The sequence below is a fragment of the Ranitomeya imitator genome, chromosome 2, assembly GCF_032444005.1.
Source record: "Ranitomeya imitator isolate aRanImi1 chromosome 2, aRanImi1.pri, whole genome shotgun sequence".
Lineage (NCBI taxonomy): Eukaryota > Metazoa > Chordata > Amphibia > Anura > Dendrobatidae > Ranitomeya > Ranitomeya imitator.
This window is the reverse complement of record NC_091283.1, coordinates 393947656-393968691: the sequence shown is the minus strand read 5'-3', so window position 1 is coordinate 393968691 and position 21036 is coordinate 393947656. Positions and strand designations below refer to the sequence as shown.

Below are 21036 nucleotides of genomic sequence, written 5' to 3'. Positions count from 1 at the left end.
TGTCCGATCACATTAGAGGGGAGAGAAACACAATACTAATGCGTTTTTTTTTTTTTTTTTTGCGATCGCCGGTAAACGGTTAATTACCGGCGATCGCAAAAGCGGGGTGGGTAAAAAACCCCCCGAATCATGTTCTCTGGGGTCTCGGCTACCCCCGGCAGCCGAGACCCCGGAGAAAATCGGCCTCTGGGGGGCGCTATGTACTTTTTCCACAGCGCCGTTAATTAACGGCGCTGTGGCTTAAGTACCCTTAGCGGCCGCCGTTAAAAGGCGTATCGGCGGTCGCTAAGGGGTTAAGGATAACAAAGTCAATGTTTTGCAGTGGCCATCACTAAGCCATGATTCAGTCCTATTGAAAATGTATGGGCAAAGCTGAAAAGGTGTGAGCAAGGCAACTTACAAACCTGGATCAGTTACACCAGTTATGTCAGGAGGAATGGGCCCAAATTCCGACTATTGTGAGAAGCTTGTGGAAGGATATCCCAAATGTTTGAGTCATTCAGTTTAAGGGTAACGGTAACAAATACTAATGAAATGTATGTAAACTTTTGACTTTGCAGTAAGTAATAAAAATGCCTTAAACCATTCTCTCTCTAGCTCTCATTATTCTGGCATTTGGCAAACATTAATAATTATGGTAATCTTCATTGACCTAAAACGGGAAAGGTTTATTCTGATTTCATGTCAGATGAGAAAAACATGCACATGTGTCTTTTTATATAGTGTATGTAAACGTCTGGTTTCAACTGTATTTGTATTCAGGAGAGTAGTGTGGGGGATTTTTTATTTAGGAGACAAATGTACAAGTGCTTCTCACAAAATTAGAATATCATCAAAAAGTTAATTTATTTCAGTTCTTCAATACAAACAGTAAAGCTCATATTATATAGTCATTACAAACAGTGATCTATTTCAAATGTTTATTTCTGTTAATGTGGATGATTATGGCTTACAGCCAATGAAAACCCAAAAGTCATTATCTCAGTAAATTAGTATACTTTATAACACCTGCTTGAAAAAAATGAATTTAAAATCTGAAATGTTGGTCGACTGTAATGTATATTCAGTGAATGCACTCAATACTTGGTCAGGGCTCCTTTTGCATCAATTACTGAATCAATGTGGCGTGTTATGGAGGCAATCAGTCTGTGGCACTGCTGAAGTGTTAAGGAAGCCCAGGTTGCTTTCATAGCAGCCTTCAGCTTGGCTGCATTGTTGGGTCTGGTGTCTTTCATCTTCCTCTTCACAATACAACAGATTCTCTATGGGCTTAAGGTCAGGCGAGTTTGCTGGTCAATCAAGCACAGTGATAATGTTGTCTTTCAACCAGGTATTGGTAATTTTGGCAGTGTAGATAGGTGCCAAGACCTGCTGGAGAATTAAATTTCCTTCGCCAAAAAGCTTGTCGGCAGAGGGAAGCATGAAGTGCTTTAAAATTTCCTGGTAGATGGCTGTGCTGAGTTTGGTCTTGATAAAACAGAGTGGACCTACACCAGCAGATGACATGGCTCTCAAACCCATCACTGATTGTGGAAACTTCACACTAGACCTCATGCATCTTAGATTATGTGCCTCTCCACTCTTCCTCCAGACTCTGGGACCATGATATCTAAATGAAATGCAAAATTTACTTTCATCTGAAAACAACACCATGGACCACTGAGCAACAATCCAGTTCTTTTTCTCCTTGACCCAGGTAAGACGCTTCTGGCGTTGTCTATTGGTCATGAGTGGCTTGACATAAGGAATGCAACATTTGTAGCTCATGTCCTGGATACGTCTGTGGTGTGTGTGGTGGCTCTTTAAGCAATGACTCCAGCAGCAGTCCACTCCTTGTGAATATCCCCCAAATTTTTGAATGTTTTCTTCTTAAAGGGAACCTGTCACTAGCAGGGCGCGGGAGCGCCGCTGATCCAGCAACACGGGACACAGGACATGTAAGGTTGACCACAGAAATGACGACCACTCTATTTAGGCCCTCACTGGCTATACAGCAAGGATATACACTAAAGAGACAGCTCGCCCATCCTCTACTCTTGCCACTTATGCGTATATATTAAAAAAAACAAGTAACCCCATGAATAAGACACAGGAGGGTCGAAACGTTGGGTTTCTATTCTCTATGTGGCAACTTTTTTTGTTACTTTAAATAAATTTGGCATATACCTTCTTGCATCGTACCAGTTTTGAGTGTGCGGTAATTTTTTCTCTATAAAATTTATTGAACTGCACGGTCCGTTTTGCCAGCACCTCCTTGCCTCTGACCTGAGTGCACACCATTACTCTCTTACAATGTAAAAATATAACAGAACAAGGGCAAGTAACATTATCTACAGTCTTGAAATTTTAATAAAATGTTTACATGACCTTGACCGTGCACCACAGTGCACAGTGGGTCCTACTTGGATACAATTTTTGAATGTATAGCATAATAACATTCACTTATTCTAAAGTTTACAGCTTAAAAACTTAAACAGTTACCAAAATTACTTGAATGCAAGGATTAAATCATACACTGTGATTATTATTATCATCATCATCATCAGTTTAAACACACTACTTCTCATGACATTTAGCAAAATAATTTCGTGTCACAAGTCATGCATCGCACTGTGGTTCTTTTATCAGATCCTGGTTTCTACACCTAGGACTGAACTTGTCTCTTGCAATCATTTCTGAAATATGCAGGGCATTTTTGTAGCACTTGTGCTCAGATGGGAGTGGATGAATCAGACGCTTGACTGGTGGTTGATGGTCTTGTTCTTGATCAGATTCCGAGCTATCATCTGATGGTGCACTGGACTCTATCAAGGCCTGTCCAATTCCAAATTTGAAGTCATATAGATCTTTGTTGTCTTTCCTGTTGTCACCCAAAGAGATTCTGTCTTGGCGGTACTGCTGCCAAGAATTTACCACTGCAACATCAAGGAAATGCATGCCACATCTAACAGTCCACTTCTTAGAACAGCTTTTGGTGTGATAGTAACTAATCATTCTGTCATGCAAATCGACACCACCCATGCTGTTGTTGTATGACTGTACAACAGCAGGGCATTTGATATCAATGTAAGTTTTGTCTTTCTTTGACCATCTGTTGCAAGTGGTTTCTGGCTGAATGCAGCTACTGGAAGAAATCAACGTAACAGACTTGGTATCAAACCATTTAACAATAGTCACTTTTTTATCAGCTGAGACTACTTCATCAGCACTTCCCCTGCCTCTGTCTCCCAGCTGGTTGTCAGATGGAAGTTTTGTCAATTGATGCTTTGCTCGACAGGCTAAAATAGTTCCTACAATAGTTCCTGTATAGTATAACTGCTTTTCTCGCAAAGCAGCTACTAAAGTGACTGATGAAAACAATCGATCAGCGTAGATTACACTGACGGGTGGTGCTGACTGAGAAAGGCAAATGATAGCTTTGCCTGCAAATCCAATTCCAACATCAACATCTTTAAATGTCTCCCCTCCAGAATAGATTCGGAAGTCGAGCATCACCCCAGAAGGCGATGCCAACACAAAATTTTTAGGTTTTCTGCGTACATACTGCTTAAAATTACACACCCCAATAAAGGGGATCATTTGTTCATCAATTGAGAGGTGAGTGCCTCTGTGCTGCTTCAGACATCCATCGTGTACCGAATCTAGTAGTGAACGAAGTTTCCAGAACAGAGCTTCATTCCTCATTTGGTGCGAAATATCATCATCGAACACACATTTGATATTGTTGCACAGCTCAAAATACCGATCCCGACTTATTGCGTCAGCAACTAGCGGAAATCGAAATCCGGCCGCCCAGTAAAATCTCAAACGTGGCTATCCAACACATCCTGTTGTAATAGACACACCAAAGAATTTCTTTATTTCTTCGAAAGTTGTTTGCAAACTTTTTCCAGCTCTAGATACCGACATCTGATTTGTGCTTACAACAGAACTTTTTATTAAATCATCGCTGATGTACTGCGAGAAATACTGCATGTGTGACCAGGCCGACCGTTCATGAACTGCATCATCCACGACATCTTCAGGAATAACAGCATCGAAGCTTTTCTTCTTCCATACATTATGTTTTGCTGAAGACTTTGATGTAGATGGCCTCTGATCCTTGTCATAATCTTGTATGTCATCATCTGTACTGCTTTCATCTTGAATACCATCGGCATCAACATCAAAGTCATCATCACTTAGGTCTAAATCTGAATACTTCGCAATAGCCTTAAGCGTCCTTTCTACCAACTGCTGATATGCTGAAACAATTAAAAATAAATAAATCCGTAAAAGTTAAATGTCAAAATTAATTTTTATGAAATAAATAATTTAGTGTATTTAAATAAACAAAATTAAAAAACAATTACATTGTTCATGCGTATCAACAGTGATATCTTATCGATTTAACCATAAGTAAAACCACTGTGCACTACAGTATACATGTACTTTGCAGGCTGTGGGTTTTCCCGAGCATGCTCGGGTGTCCTCAGCATATTTTGGCATGCTCGGAGATTTAATTTTTGTCGACACAGCTGCATGATTTGCGGCTGCTGGACAGCCTGAATACATGTGGGGGTTGCCTGTTTGTTAGGGAATCCTCATGTGTATTCAGGCTGTGCAGCAGCTGCAAATCATGCAGCTGCGTCGACAAAACTGAATCTCCGAGCATGCCAAAATACTCGAAGATCACCTGAGCATGCTCGGAAAAAAACGAACAACGATTATACTTGCTCATCACTAGTAACTTGTACTGCATTTAGATCCACTGTGCACTACAGTGTACCCATACTTTGCAGGCAACCTACGCCAATCGGCATGTGATCCTGGTACTATCAATCAGCATTTATAGTACTAACTAAAACTGCAGAGTACAGCTCAGCAACTGGTAGTATAACATAAATACAGCCATACCTTTCTTCCTCCCATAAAACACGCTATAACTCAGCAAGGCCATCTTTGTTTACAAAACTGACCATCGCTCTGTGCTAAAATCTTAAAGTCATATGAAATGAGTTCTATGTGCACTACAGCTTCCAACAGTTCTAAACCACTTCAAGTTATCCACAATGAAATTATATTGTTTAAAACTGTTGTACAATACAGTGGATTCTTTCTACCATGGCGGGCTGCTTTTCTTCTGGCAAGTAAGATGTTCTCAAATGGGATCTCGTAGGACCCCTAGAAATTTTTTTCCTGTTTCTGGAACCAGGTCCAACTTCTCCCAATTTATGACCCATCCCAGCTTCTGAAGCGTGGAGATCGAGATCTGGCAATGGTCCCTGAGCTGTTCCTCAGAACTGGCCATTATCAGGAAGTCGTCTAGATAAAGGGACTATGATGATGTCCCGTTTCCATAGGTAGGCGACTACCTCCACCACCAGCTTGGTGAATATTCTGAGTGCCGAGGCTAGGCCAAGTAGAATACATCGGAACTGGTAGTGATGGATCCTCCCTTGGACCCTCAGAGCAAACCTTAGTAATTTCAGCTAAGAAGCATGGATTGGTAGTATAGTACACGTTCTTCAAATCTAAGGTACACATCACCATATTTTTGTTTATAAGAGGAATTGCAGAACTGATGGATTCCATCTTGAACTGCTTGTATCTGATTCATTGGTTTAAGGGCTTGAGGTTTATTATTGTCCTGCTATTTCCTGAGGGTTTCTTTACTGAGAAGAGGCTGGAGTAATGGCCCTTGCACTTTTCCTGCTCGAGGACCGGGACTACAGTTCCGACTTTTAGTAGGTCCTGGACATCTGTCCACATGGGGGAAGCGGGTGACTGAAGGCGAGAGTTTGTTATTATGAACCTTTCGGGGGTGAACGCTATTTTGTAGCTGCGGGAGACTATCTCTAAGATCCATACATTTTTTCAGATCTCCTGCCAGCCCCCCAAGAATCGCCCTAGCTGTCCCCCTACTCTCATGGCATCACTTCTTACCTGAGCCTGAACCAAAAATTTAGTTCTTACCCCTACCTCCCTTGGGGTAGCTCCATCTGCCCGTTTTCCCTCTCCCCTTATAGCCTGACTTCAGGCTAGGTTGGGGCATGATGACAAACACCTTACTACCTGAAAATGGAATGGAACAGAGCTTATTTTTGGACTGAGTGTCCCCCGACCAAGGCTTTAGCCAGATAGCCCTTTGGGCAGTATTGGACAAAGACCCATTCCTGGCTGCGAATCGTACAGATTCTGCAGATGTGTCAGCCATGAAACCGGTTGCCAGTTTTAGAAGGGGAAGGGAAGGGATTTTAGGATGGTCTCCCTGGGATTCTGAGATCTCTAAATGTTCCTTTAAGTCACCAGCCCATAAGTGCATGGACCGAGCCACCGAGGTTGCCGCGGTGTTGGCTCGGATTATGGCTGCCGAAGTTTCCCAGGTCCTTTTTAGGAGACCATCTGCCGTCCATGGGTTCTTTCAAGCTGGAGGAAGCTTCAAATGGGATGGTAGTTCTCTTCGCCACTTTGCCTAGCGGAACGCCTATCTTGGGGATATCTTCCCAGGCTTTGACGTCTTCTGGCTCAAAGGGTATGCAGAGCTTAAAGTCTCCTGGAATGACTAGCCTTTTTTTCCGCATCCTCCCATTCCTCCATGATCATTGAACGAATGTGGACGTTGACCGGGAACACTCTACTTCTCTGGGATCGTAACCCCCCAAACATCTCGTCTTGTATGGAGAGTGGGTTTTTGGGGTTTCCTCCACCTGCATGGTATCTCGTACCGTAAGGAGGAGTTCATCTGTGTCCTTGGAGGAAAAGAGGTTCCTCTTCCCTCCCTCTGGTGGGTCAGTAAATACTTCCCCTTACTCCTGGTCAGATTCATCCAACATCTCTTCTTCAGAGGACACTTCTGTCTCCCTTGGTCATTTACGGAACCCTCCCTGGGATTCGGATTGTGAGGTATGAGAGTATACTATCCCAGAGATGGATGCCTGGACCTCCTCTCTTATTATGGACCTCATGTCAGCCAGCAAAGAAGTCTGTTCCTCTCTGATGATCCTTCAAATGCAGGGTTCACATAGGTGTTTCTGCCAGGTCTCTGGTAGTTTGGTGCTACAAATAGCACATTTTTTAATTCTCCCTGACTTCTTGTTATCTTTCTTTGAAGTTGCAGAGGCAGGTGTTCCCCCCTAGAATACAGAGAGTATATGCCTTGTGTTTCTAAGTGTAGGGTAAGGGCTAAAAGTGGTTGTTGCTTCTCCAAGCTTACTCACATGCCCCTGGCGTTGTTCCAAGCCAATGTCTGTCTTAGTGGGATTCTCCATGTAGATTTTACTGGTATGCAGTCCTAGCTTACAGTAGGGCAGCCCACACACACACACAGTGATCCTATTTATACCATACCCATGTTTGGCTGAAAGTCGCCTGACCCTCTTCCTGCATTCTATCGTGAAAAGCACGCTGGAACGCACCCCGACTGTGACCCAGAAGTGCTCTTCCCGGCCTGCAGAGATGACGTTGCCATGGAATGCACGCTGGAATGCACGCCGGCCGTGACCCGGAAGTGCTCTGCCCTTCCTGCAGAGATGACGTTGCCGTGGAACGCACGCTGGAACACATGCCGGACGCAACCCGGAAGTGCTCTGCCTGGCCTGCAGAGATGATGAGGCCGGAAGTGCGCCCTCAGGGCTTGCAGCGCAGGAAGCAGACGTCCGAGCCGAGAGTCCCCAGGCAGGAGGAAGCAGCTCGCAACTCAGGGGCAGCGCTGCACTGAGGTAGGCTGAGGGACCCCCCCACCGGAGGGTGTCGGCCACAGATCTCTTGGTAGCAGGAAGGGAAAGGCTGGGCCCCTGGTCCACGCCGATCTGCCCAGTACGGCCAGGGATATGAGCTTCTCTCTCGTCATTCCTATCCTCAGTGGGACATAAAAAACACTGAGGGGTGGAGATGGGAGGGTCATTTTAACCTCTCGTTGTTTCCTGTCCCAATGAGGATAAGAAGGACGTTCTCCATGGTACTGTCAGGATTGGTGAACTGGAAATTAACTTTTTCATGATATTCTAATTTTTTGAGAAGCACTTGTATATATACAAGTTACGTGACCTTGTTATGTTCAGGGCTGGGTGATCATCGTGACAAGTGGTGGCTGGAAGATGTTGACATGAAGGTCTGACCAGATGGAGAAGAAACAACAGAAAATGTCTGTAATCAGATGAGACAGGAGCGCTAAGTCACTGGATGTAAATATAATTCTGTATCTGTAATATATGACTTGTTGTAATTCTGTTATTTGTAAAAATAACCTCCCTTAGGGCACATTTTCACATTCGTATGAAATGTCCGAGTGCTTCCAGATTAAGGGTGTCACGCACCAGAAACACGTTGATGCTTCAAGGACTTATCTATAACAAAAAGAGGTGCAGGAGAGGGTACATGGAAGCAACACATTCCCGCCTGTTGTAGGTTTGGGGAGATCAGAACCCTAAAGGGATCAGTCCCCCCCTGTAATCCTTGAAAAAGATTAAGAATAAAAATTAAAAATTGAAAATAAAAAATTGTGGTTTGAAGACCAGACCCATGTGCCTCCTACAGACACTAAGCAAGAACTGGTTCGGCTGGAGCCAGTGTGTGGTGTATACTGCAGAGGAGGAGCTAATCTTTTTGTGTTTTCTTAGTGTCAGCTTCCTAGTGGCAGCAGCATAACACCCATGGTCCTGTGTCCCCCAATGAGGCGAAGGAGAAAATAACATGGCTCTTGAAAAGGAATAAGTAATAAAATAAATAAAAGAGTAATACAAAAAATTAATTAAAAAAATGGGTATGTCCTTAAGGGCAGGGGTGTCAAACTGCATTCCTCGAGGGCTGCAAGCAGGTCATGTTTTTCAGGATTTCCTTGTACTGCACAGGTGATAATTTAATCACCAACTCATCATTTGTGTAGGTGATTAAATTATCACCTGTGCAGTACAAGGAAATCCTGAAAACATGACCTGTTTGCAGCCCTCGAGGAATGCAGTTTGACACCCCTGCTTAAGGGGTTGATGGACAACTCAAGGGAACGTTTTCACACTATTTTTGTGTATAAAGGTGTAGCCCCCAGACAGAGTGCACTTCAGAATGTGAATATAGGCTTTGGTCTCAATTATGCAACCTCATTTTGCTTGTATATTTGTTTACAAGTTAAAATACAATTTTTATTTCAATGTGTTGGATCTATTTTTGGTCCCTGCAAACTTTTTTTACAATCTGTGTCATCCAGTAATTTTGTTTGTCAAAGCATCTATTATCAACTTCTCAGTGAAGAACGGTGTCACGATATGGTATGAAATATCATATAAGTAGCTCTTTTGCTCAAGGCTGTGGGCTAACAAGCCCCCCTTCCCTTTCACTCAGCCAAGAGCTGATTTGCCAATGTACTTGGGGGAGTTTTATGGCCGAAAGGTATTTACGACCGGCATTTCCTGCTGTGTAAGCTCTTGTCCAGCTATAAGTGAACTAGAAACTTCTAGGATCCATGAAAGATTCTTTGCTTGGTTTTTGTAAGATATTATGCACAATGTTTACGTTACGAACACGAAAATATATATCCTTGGTCGCACTCGGTGGACCTACCCATCCCGCGAAACACGGGCTTCTAACTCCATCTGGTAAAGAAGTAGGGATTTCTCTGTAAATATGTATCACAGATAGGACATATTTGATCTCATTAGAATGCCCACGTGAATCCGAGATGAATGATGGGTTTGTTATGACTACGACATGTTTTGTAGCGAAGTTATAGAAATTAGAGAGAATAGTTTAAAGTTTAGTCAGAATGTAGAGAGAGGAGGGTCTGGATAAACCAGCCTTTCTGTGATGTCACAGCCTTAAGGTTTTAAGTGTCTGGCAGGCTCTGAGGAGTCACTTCTGCTTGATTTCTTGTCTCCTCCTGAAGCCAGCAGCACGTCCAATGAGCTGGGACGTATGGTTGCCTGCCATGCTTTGAACATGTGAGTGTTACCTTTTCTCATTTAATCCCTGTTTATTTCATAATTACCCTTGTACATATTTGCAATTGTCTCATTTGTAACATCTTTCTAAAATATTTTTGATAAAGCACTGCCTAATTTTTATGGGATATAATATTTATATTAGTTCATTCTCCATGCTCTAAACGTACCCTAAGTCTTCTGAAGGGAAATACGCTACTGTTGTGTTGGGTTAGCTTCGGACCCGTTTAATCGAAGCTGGTGGCAGCGATAGTGTGCTGACTTTTGGGATTATGTTGTAGCGACTGCGGCGTTGATAATTATTGTTCCTGCCTGAGTGGGAGTAGTTTATCACGTCGCTGCAGCGTGCCCAATAGCCAGTACATAGCAGGCAGCCTTTCTGGCGACTAATTACCCAGGGTGCAGTACCTAATCTGACCTGAGAGTAAGGGGCGCCAGAGAGCTGCAAGTGTTAAGTGGAACTGTAAGCGGGATATACATAAATCCCTGCAGTTCGTGGGATACCTAAAATAAGCCCCTGCTGTAAACTAAGAGGTCAATAGCCTTGGGTGTGTTGTTTCATCACATTGTGGAGTGGAGGGATAACTAAGATAAGCCCCCCTGCACATGTGATAGCCGTCTGTTGGCCCAAAGTCACCCCGACCCGTGACGTAGGGGTGACGGTCACGGTGTGAATCGTGACAAATTGGTGGCAGCGGTCAGGGGATTCCTGACAAATTGGTGGCAAGGCGGTGGGATATTAGAGCATTAGTGATTTGGTTTGAGTAATCATTCCTCTCACTAAAAACTTGCAGAAAGTTCTTGCGAGGACTCTGCGCAAATAAGTTTGGAGAACGAACTCAGTGTTTTATTAGTCTTGAGACAATTGCGTACTGGTAATTATCCCCTCCCTTTCTCTTCGTTTTTCTGTCCTATCTTTTATTTGGCAACCATGGTTGTGCTGGGAGAAACCTTTTATGAGCAGCAGACCAGAGACACCCTTACTGCCTTATGCAAGACACAGCACATTGACTTTGCAAGCAAAAACAAAGCCCAACTGGTCGCAGATCTGGTGCAATAAGAAGCCGCTCTAGACCGCTCTCAGAGCTCAGAGGCCGCAGAAGCCAGCACGAGCAGAGGTGCTGCAGCAGAGGTCCAACCACTGAATGCTGGCCCTGTTAGCAATCCGGGTGAATTGGACCCCCACCTGCAGGCGGCCTTGAAAGAATTCCCCACTGACGACCATGAGGGATGTCGGCAGCTGATTCAGCAATACCAGCAGGAGGCCGAGTCCCGAGCCGAGCGAGAGGCCCAGGCCCAGCAAGCCGAGAGAGAGGCCCAAGCGGAGCGGGAGTACCAGCTGCAGATGGCCCGACTGCAAATGCAGGGGTCGTCCCAGTCCAGCCGTGAGCCCAGCAGCGCTCAGATACCTAAGCCCCGGCCCGATCCCTTCCCTGTTATGGAGAAGGACGGAGACTTGGACACTTTTCTGCGGGCCTTTGAGAAAGCCTGCAGACAGTACCGGCTGCCTACAGAAGAATGGGCCCGATACCTGACACCAGGGCTGAAAGGCAAAGCTCTGGAGGCGTTTGCTGCCCTCCCTCAAGAACAAGATGGTGACTATGAGGCCATCAAGCAGGCTCTGATAGCCAAGTACCAGCTTACACCCGAGGTGTACCGTAGAAAGTTCCAGACCCTCCAACGTGGCCCACACTACAGTTACAGTGATGTGGTGCATGGACTGGGGACCCACTTTGACCAGTGGACCCAAGGACTGTCAGTGACCACCTTTGCACAGCTGCGAGACCTGATGATCAAAGACCAGTTCTTTCATCTTTGCCCAGCTGAGGTGCGACAGTTCGTGATGGACAGAGAACCCAAAGACGTGACGAAAGCAGTGCAGATTGCCGATGCCTATGAGGCCAACCGTAGATCGGAAGTGCGGAAGCCAGTCACCACCAGCTGGAGAGGGGGTAAGCCTGCACCTAACGCCAGTACCCCTGCCAGCCAACACACCAGAGGTCCTGGCCCTGTGGCCAACAACACCAGACCTACCACCGAACCTCGCCAGTGTTACTACTGCAAGCGGCCTGGGCATATCAGTACCTTCTGTCCAGACAGGCCGAAGAACCCCCCAGCCAAGGCCCCAGGGCCTAATGCAGCAGTTCTTTTGGTGGGTGGTGTGGTTGGGAGGGTGTGTGACAACGTACAGCACGTCACTGTGGGAGGCCATGTTGCTACAAGCCTCAAGGACACCGGGGCTGAACGAACCCTCATCCGACCCGAACTGGCGGCCCCTGAAGAAATCATTCCGGGGAAAACCCTAACTGTCACTGGGATTGGGGGCATCAGCTGTCCCTTACCGATGGCCTGGGCTTTTATTGATTGGGGTGCCGGGAGCGGGGTGAAGGAAGTGGGGCTGTCTGATAATTTGCCCACTGATGTTTTGTTGGGGACTGATTTGGGGAGGATGGTTGCATACTACGTCCCTGACACCCCTCCCCAATCTACTAATGAGGGTAAAGTTAACCCTGATGATGATGATGATGATGATGACGGGAAATCGCATGGGTTACCTGACCATGCTTTATCTTGTAATGATGCATCTAATAACCATTTTTTTCCTAGGATTGATGGTGAAAATGTTGTACCTGTGCCAGCTGAACCTGATAATGATTTTTCTGTGAAGGTTAATGTGTCCATAGGTACAGGCGTGCCCAGCCACGTCGCTCTGCGGAGTGAGACGGCTGAGGAACCCCTAACAGGGGCAAGTGTTGGTGCTACAGGAAGTGGGGAGCAGCATGGGAACCGTGAGAAAGGTGACGCCATGAGAGTGACCAGTGCCACCGAGGAAGGTAACTGGCCCATAAGTAGCACTGCCCCTGGAGTGTTGGGGGTGGATGGGGAGGTAGAGCCCATAGCAGCGCCGGCTGATGGGTCTGTAGAAACCCCCGGGGAGACAGCCTACGTAGCTGCTGTCACCCGCAGTCAGAGTGCCCGGAGCGCAGATAACTGTCTGCCTTCCGGACCCTCCTCAGTCATCACTGTGACTGAACCAGAGGTGGACCCAGAGCAGGTCCAAGAGGGTTCCCGTGGGGAAGGGACCCTGACATCACTGCTGGCTTCCCCTAGCCAGGAGTTACAGGCCGCTCTGCACACAGATGCGAGCCTAGAGAGTTTGAGACAACTTGCTGGGACGCTCTTCTCCGAGACTGATAAGGAGAAGGCGTTCTGGGAACGAGGAAGGTTGTACCGGGAGACAGTACCCGGAGAATCACAAAAGGGGTGGTTGAGGGAAAGACAGCTGGTCGTCCCGCAGCAATTCCGGGGTGAGTTGTTGCGGATTGCCCATGAGATCCCGCTAGCTGGACACTTGGGGATCAGCAAAACTAAGGCCCGGCTGTCTCAACACTTCTATTGGCCTAAGATGGGGACAGATGTGTCAAACTACTGCCGCTCCTGTGTCACCTGTCAAAGAGTGGGGAAGGCGGGGCCTGCTATTAAGGCTCCCCTGATCCCTTTGCCAGTGATAGAGGAGCCTTTCCAGAGGATCACGGTGGACATTGTGGGCCCGCTGGCCGTCCCCAGCAGCTCTGGAAAGCAATACATCCTTACTGTGGTAGACTACGCTACCCGGTACCCAGAGGCAGTAGCTCTGTCCTCAACTAGGGCAGATAAGGTGGCGGATGCCCTGTTGGCCATCTTTTCACGTGTAGGATTTCCCAGGGAAATGCTTACTGATCAAGGGACCCAATTTATGTCTCGCCTAATGGAGGCTCTCTGTAAGAGAATGCAGGTGAAGCACCTGGTATCGAGTGCGTATCACCCACAGACCAATGGCTTGTGTGAACGCTTCAATGGTACCCTCAAACAGATGCTACGCATGCTGGTTGAGACGCAAGGGCGTGACTGGGAGCGGTACCTCCCACACCTGCTGTTCGCTTACCGAGAGGTTCCGCAGGCCTCGACTGGATTCTCCCCCTTCGAGCTCCTGTATGGCAGGCGAGTCCGGGGACCCCTTGGTTTGGTAAGAGAATCCTGGGAAGAGGAGCCGAACCCTTCTGAAGTGTCCATAGTGGAGTATGTCATGCGCTTCCGTGACAAGATGCAGACCTTGACGCAGTTGGTGCATGACAACATGACGCAGGCTCAGGCTGATCAGAAGCACTGGTACGACCAGAACGCCCGGGAGCGGACCTACCACGTGGGTCAAACGGTGTGGGTGCTGGTCCCCGTACCAACGGATAAGCTTCAGGCAGCCTGGGAGGGCCCGTACGTCGTCCACCAACAGCTCAACCCGGTCACTTACGTGGTCACGCTTGACCACGCTCGGGGTAGGCGAAAGGCCTTTCACGTCAACATGATGAAGGCTCATCACGAACGTGAACCTTTCGTCCTAACGGTCTGCAGCGTGCCCGAAGACGGGGAGGAAGACACCCTCCTGGACATGCTAGCCCAAGCCAAGGCCAATGGGTCCATCGAGGACGTGGAGGTAAGCGCCTCCTTAACGGAACCCCAGCGGTTGCAGTTGCAAACCACACTGGAACCCTTCCGGGTCGTGTTCTCCAACCGACCTGGGAGGACTGAGTTAGCCGTCCACAAGGTGGACACCGGGAATCACGCCCCACTACGGCGAACACCCTATTGAATCTCTGACCAGGTGCAGCAGATTATGCGCCAAGAGATCGATGAGATGTTACAGCTGGGGGTGAGTTGACGGTCGAAGAGCGCGTGGGCATCACCTGTAGTTCTCGTGCCAAAGAAGGACCGGACCACCCGGTTCTGCGTGAACTACAGGGGGCTCAATGCCATCACAGCCTCTGACGCGCACCCAATGCCGCGCATCGAGGAGCTGCTGGATAGGTTAGCTGGCGCAAAATACCTGACAATAATGGATTTGAGTAGAGGATACTGGCAGATTCCCCTGAGCCCCGAGGCGCAGGAGAAGTCCGCCTTTATCACGCCCTTCGGACTGTACGAGTCCACGGTCATGCCCTTCGGCATGAAGAATGCCCCTGCCACTTTCCAGCGGATGGTCAACCTCCTGCTTCAGGGACTGGAGAAGTGCGCCGTGACGTACTTGGATGACATTGCCATCTTCAGTCCCTCCTGGAAGGAACACCTGCAGCATCTCGAGGAGGTGCTCAGGCGAATTCACAAAGCAGGACTGACTATCAAGCCGGGAAAGTGCCAGATGGGCATGAGGGAGGTTCACTACCTGGGGCACCGGGTAGGCGGGAACACCCTGAAGCCAGAGGCGGAGAAAGTGGGCGCGATCGTGAACTGGCCCACTCCCGTGACCAAGAAACAGGTGATGTCCTTCCTGGGCACTGCAGGGTACTATAGGCGCTTTGTACAGCACTATAGTAGCCTGGCAAAACCTTTGACGGACCTCACCAGGAAGAAGCTACCCCACATCGTCAACTGGACAGATGGCTGTGAGGGGGCATTCCAGGCGTAGAAAACCGCACTGTGCAACGCCCCTGTGTTGAAAGCAGTCGACAGCAGTCGACCGTTCTTGGTGCAGACCGACGCCAGCGAGTTTGTCCTTGGTGCTGTGCTCAGCCAGGTTGACTTGGAGGACCAAGAGCACCCCGTGTTATACCTGAGCCAGAAGCTTTTGCCGAGGTAAGTGGCCTACTCCACCATCGAGAAGGAGTGCCTGGCCATAGTCTGGGCCCTGCAGCGCTTGCAGCCCTACTTGTACGGTTGCCCCTTCACTGTGGTGACCGACCACAACCCTCTGCGCTGGCTAAACGCCATGTGTGGAACCAACGGCAGGTTGCTACGCTGGAGCCTTGCCCTTCAGCAGTTTGACTTCACCATTGAACACAAAATGGGCAAAGAGCATGGGAATGCAGATGGACTCTCCCGCCAGGGTGAACCTACTGAGGTGCCCATGGAGGCATACCGTGGGGTTCTGCCTCCCTAGCGCACACCAAAAGGGGGAGGTGTCACGATAAGGTATGAAATATCATATAAGTAGCTCTCTTGCTCAAGGCTGTGGGCTAACAAGCCCCCCTTCCCTTTCACTCAGCCAAGAGCTGCTTTGCCAATGTACTGGGGGGAGTTTTATGGCCGAAAGGTATTTACGACCGGCATTTCCTGTCGTGTAAGCTCTTGTCCAGCTATAAGTGAACTAGAAACTTCTAGGATCCATGAAATATTCTTTGTTTGGTTTTTGTAAGATATTATGCACAATGTTTACGTTACGAACACGAAAATATATATCCTTGGTCACACTCGGTGGACCTACCCATCCCGCGAAACACGGGCTTCTAACTCCATCTGGTAAAGAAGTAGGGATTTCTCTGTAAATATGTATCACAGATAGGACATATTTGATCTCATTAGAATGCCCACGTGAATCCGAGATGAATGATGGGTTTGTTATGACTACGACATGTTTTGTAGCGAAGTTATAGAAATTAGAGAGAATAGTTTAAAGTTTAGTCAGAATGTAGAGAGAGGAGGGTCTGGATAAACCAGCCTTTCTGTGATGTCACAGCCTTAAGGTTTTAAGTGTCTGGCAGGCTCTGAGGAGTCACTTCTGCTTGATTTCTTGTCTCCTCCTGAAGCCAGCAGCACGTCCAATGAGCTGGGACGTATGGTTGCCTGCCATGCTTTGAACATGTGAGTGTTACCTTTTCTCATTTAATCCCTGTTTATTTCATAATTACCCTTGTACATATTTGCAATTGTCTCATTTGTAACATCTTTCTAAAATATTTTTGATAAAGCACTGCCTAATTTTTATGGGATATAATATTTATATTAGTTCATTCTCCATGCTCTAAACATACCCTAAGTCTTCTGAAGGGAAATACGCTACTGTTGTGTTGGGTTAGCTTCGGACCCGTTTAATCGAAGCTGGTGGCAGCGATAGTGTGCTGACTTTTGGGATTATGTTGTAGCGACTGCGGCGTTGATAATTATTGTTCCTGCCTGAGTGGGAGTAGTTTATCACGTCGCTGCAGCGTGCCCAATAGCCAGTACATAGCAGGCAGCCTTTCTGGCGACTAATTACCCAGGGTGCAGTACCTAATCTGACCTGAGAGTAAGGGGGCGCCAGAGATCTGCAAGTGTTAAGTGGAACTGTAAGCGGGATATACATAAATCCCTGCAGTTCGTGGGATATGGAAAAGCAGTGGGATACCTAAAATAAGCCCCTGCTGTAAACTAAGAGGTCAATAGCCTTGGGTGTGTTGTTTCATCACATTGTGGAGTGGAGGGATAACTAAGATAAGCCCCCCTGCACATGTGATAGCCGTCTGTTGGCCCAAAGTCACCCCGACCCGTGACGTAGGGGTGACGGTCACGGTGTGAATCGTGACAAATTGGTGGCAGCGGTCAGGGGATTCCTGACAAATTGGTGGCAAGGCGGTGGGATATTAGAGCATTAGTGATTTGGTTTGAGTAATCATTCCTCTCACTAAAAACTTGCAGAAAGTTCTTGCGAGGACTCTGCGCAAATAAGTTTGGAGAACGAACTCAGTGTTTTATTAGTCTTGAGACAATTGCGTACTGGTAATTATCCCCTCCCTTTCTCTTCGTTTTTCTGTCCTATCTTTTATTTGGCAACCATGGTTGTGCTGGGAGAAACCTTTTATGAGCAGCAGACCAGAGACACCCTTACTGCCTTATGCAAGACACAGCACATTGACTTTGCAAGCAAAAACAAAGCCCAACTGGTCGCATATCTGGTGCAATAAGAAGCCGCTCTTGACCGCTCTCAGAGCTCAGAGGCCGCAGAAGCCAGCACGAGCAGAGGTGCTGCAGCAGAGGTCCAACCACTGAATGCTGGCCCTGTTAGCAATCCGGGTGAATTGGACCCCCACCTGCAGGCGGCCTTGAAAGAATTCCCCACTGACGACCATGAGGGATGTCGGCAGCTGATTCAGCAATACCAGCAGGAGGCCGAGTCCCGAGCCGAGCGAGAGGCCCAGGCCCAGCAAGCCGAGAGAGAGGCCCAAGCGGAGCGGGAGTACCAGCTGCAGATGGCCCGACTGCAAATGCAGGGGTCGTCCCAGTCCAGCCGTGAGCCCAGCAGCGCTCAGATACCTAAGCCCCGGCCCGATCCCTTCCCTGTTATGGAGAAGGACGGAGACTTGGACACTTTTCTGCGGGTCTTTGAGAAAGCCTGCAGACAGTACCGGCTGCCTACAGAAGAATGGGCCCGATACCTGACACCAGGGCTGAAAGGCAAAGCTCTGGAGGCGTTTGCTGCCCTCCCTCAAGAACAAGATGGTGACTATGAGGCCATCAAGCAGGCTCTGATAGCCAAGTACCAGCTTACACCCGAGGTGTACCGTAGAAAGTTCCAGACCCTCCAACGTGGCCCACACTACAGTTACAGTGATGTGGTGCATGGACTGGGGACCCACTTTGACCAGTGGACCCAAGGACTGTCAGTGACCACCTTTGCACAGCTGCGAGACCTGATGATCAAAGACCAGTTCTTTCATCTTTGCCCAGCTGAGGTGCGACAGTTCGTGATGGACAGAGAACCCAAAGACGTGACGAAAGCAGTGCAGATTGCCGATGCCTATGAGGCCAACCGTAGATCGGAAGTGCGGAAGCCAGTCACCACCAGCTGGAGAGGGGGTAAGCCTGCACCTAACGCCAGTACCCCTGCCAGCCAACACACCAGAGGTCCTGGCCCTGTGGCCAACAACACCAGACCTACCACCGAACCTCGCCAGTGTTACTACTGCAAGCGGCCTGGGCATATCAGTACCTTCTGTCCAGACAGGCCGAAGAACCCCCCAGCCAAGGCCCCAGGGCCTAATGCAGCAGTTCTTTTGGTGGGTGGTGTGGTTGGGAGGGTGTGTGACAACGTACAGCACGTCACTGTGGGAGGCCATGTTGCTACAAGCCTCAAGGACACCGGGGCTGAACGAACCCTCATCCGACCCGAACTGGCGGCCCCTGAAGAAATCATTCCGGGGAAAACCCTAACTGTCACTGGGATTGGGGGCATCAGCTGTCCCTTACCGATGGCCTGGGCTTTTATTGATTGGGGTGCCGGGAGCGGGGTGAAGGAAGTGGGGCTGTCTGATAATTTGCCCACTGATGTTTTGTTGGGGACTGATTTGGGGAGGATGGTTGCATACTACGTCCCTGACACCCCTCCCCAATCTACTAATGAGGGTAAAGTTAACCCTGATGATGATGATGATGATGATGACGGGAAATCGCATGGGTTACCTGACCATGCTTTATCTTGTAATGATGCATCTAATAACCATTTTTTTCCTAGGATTGATGGTGAAAATGTTGTACCTGTGCCAGCTGAACCTGATAATGATTTTTCTGTGAAGGTTAATGTGTCCATAGGTAAAGGCGTGCCCAGCCACGTCGCTCTGCGGAGTGAGACGGCTGAGGAACCCCTAACAGGGGCAAGTGTTGGTGCTACAGGAAGTGGGGAGCAGCATGGGAACCGTGAGAAAGGTGACGCCATGAGAGTGACCAGTGCCACCGAGGAAGGTAACTGGCCCATAAGTAGCACTGCCCCTGGAGTGTTGGGGGTGGATGGGGAGGTAGAGCCCATAGCAGCGCCGGCTGATGGGTCTGTAGAAACCCCCAGGGAGACAGCCTACGTAGCTGCTGTCACCCGCAGTCAGAGTGCCCGGAGCGCAGATAACTGTCTGCCTTCCGGACCCTCCTCAGTCATCACTGTGACTGAACCTGGACCCAGAGCAGGTCCAAGAGGGTTCCCGTGGGGAAGGGACCCTGACATCACTGCTGGCTTCCCCTAGCCAGGAGTTACAAGCCGCTCTGCACACAGATGCGAGCCTAGAGAGTTTGAGACAACTTGCTGGGACGCTCTTCTCCGAGACTGATGAGGAGAAGGCGTTCTGGGAACGAGGAAGGTTGTACCGGGAGACAGTACCCGGAGAATCACAAAAGGGGTGGTTGAGGGAAAGACAGCTGGTCGTCCCGCAGCAATTCCGGGGTGAGTTGTTGCGGATTGCCCATGAGATCCCGCTAGCTGGACACTTGGGGATCAGCAAAACTAAGGCCCGGCTGTCTCAACACTTCTATTGGCCTAAGATGGGGACAGATGTGTCAAACTACTGCCGCTCCTGTGTCACCTGTCAAAGAGTGGGGAAGGCGGGGCCTGCTATTAAGGCTCCCCTGATCCCTTTGCCAGTGATAGAGGAGCCTTTCCAGAGGATCACGGTGGACATTGTGGGCCCGCTGGCCGTCCCCAGCAGCTCTGGAAAGCAATACATCCTTACTGTGGTAGACTACGCTACCCGGTACCCAGAGGCAGTAGCTCTGTCCTCAACTAGGGCAGATAAGGTGGCGGATGCCCTGTTGGCCATCTTTTCACGTGTAGGATTTCCCAGGGAAATGCTTACTGATCAAGGGACCCAATTTATGTCTCGCCTAATGGAGGCTCTCTGTAAGAGAATGCAGGTGAAGCACCTGGTATCGAGTGCGTATCACCCACAGACCAATGGCTTGTGTGAACGCTTCAATGGTACCCTCAAACAGATGCTACGCATGCTGGTTGAGACGCAAGGGCGTGACTGGGAGCAGTACCTCCCACACCTGCTGTTCGCTTACCGAGAGGTTCCGCAGGCCTCGACTGGATTCTCCCCCTTCGAGCTCCTGTATGGCAGGCGAGTCCGGGGACCCCTTGGTTTGGTAAGAGAATCCTGGGAAGAGGAGCCGAACCCTTCTGAAGTGTCCATAGTGGAGTATGTCATGCGCTTCCGTGACAAGATGCAGACCTTGACGCAGTTGGTGCATGACAACATGACGCAGGCTCAGGCTGATCAGAAGCACTGGTACGACCAGAACGCCCGGGAGCGGACCTACCACGTGGGTCAAACGGTGTGGGTGCTGGTCCCCGTACCAACGGATAAGCTTCAGGCAGCCTGGGAGGGCCCGTACGTCGTCCACCAACAGCTCAACCCGGTCACTTACGTGGTCACGCTTGACCACGCTCGGGGTAGGCGAAAGGCCTTTCACGTCAACATGATGAAGGCTCATCACGAACGTGAACCTTTCGTCCTAACGGTCTGCAGCGTGCCCGAAGACGGGGAGGAAGACACCCTCCTGGACATGCTGGCCCAAGCCAAGGCCAATGGGTCCATCGAGGACGTGGAGGTAAGCGCCTCCTTAACGGAACCCC

The 21036-nt window shown here is 48.8% G+C and overlaps 1 protein-coding gene across 1 annotated transcript in view; it reads right to left on the bottom strand.

The window, feature by feature from the left end:
- Positions 1 to 3813: 3813 nt before the first annotated feature.
- The window catches only part of LOC138667044 (uncharacterized), a 38752-nt gene continuing 21529 nt past the window's right edge, over positions 3814 to 21036 (bottom strand). The window contains exon 7 of the mRNA XM_069755297.1: positions 3814 to 4244. Coding sequence (XP_069611398.1) covers positions 3814 to 4244 — 431 coding nt within the window. The remainder of the gene's footprint in view (positions 4245 to 21036) is intronic.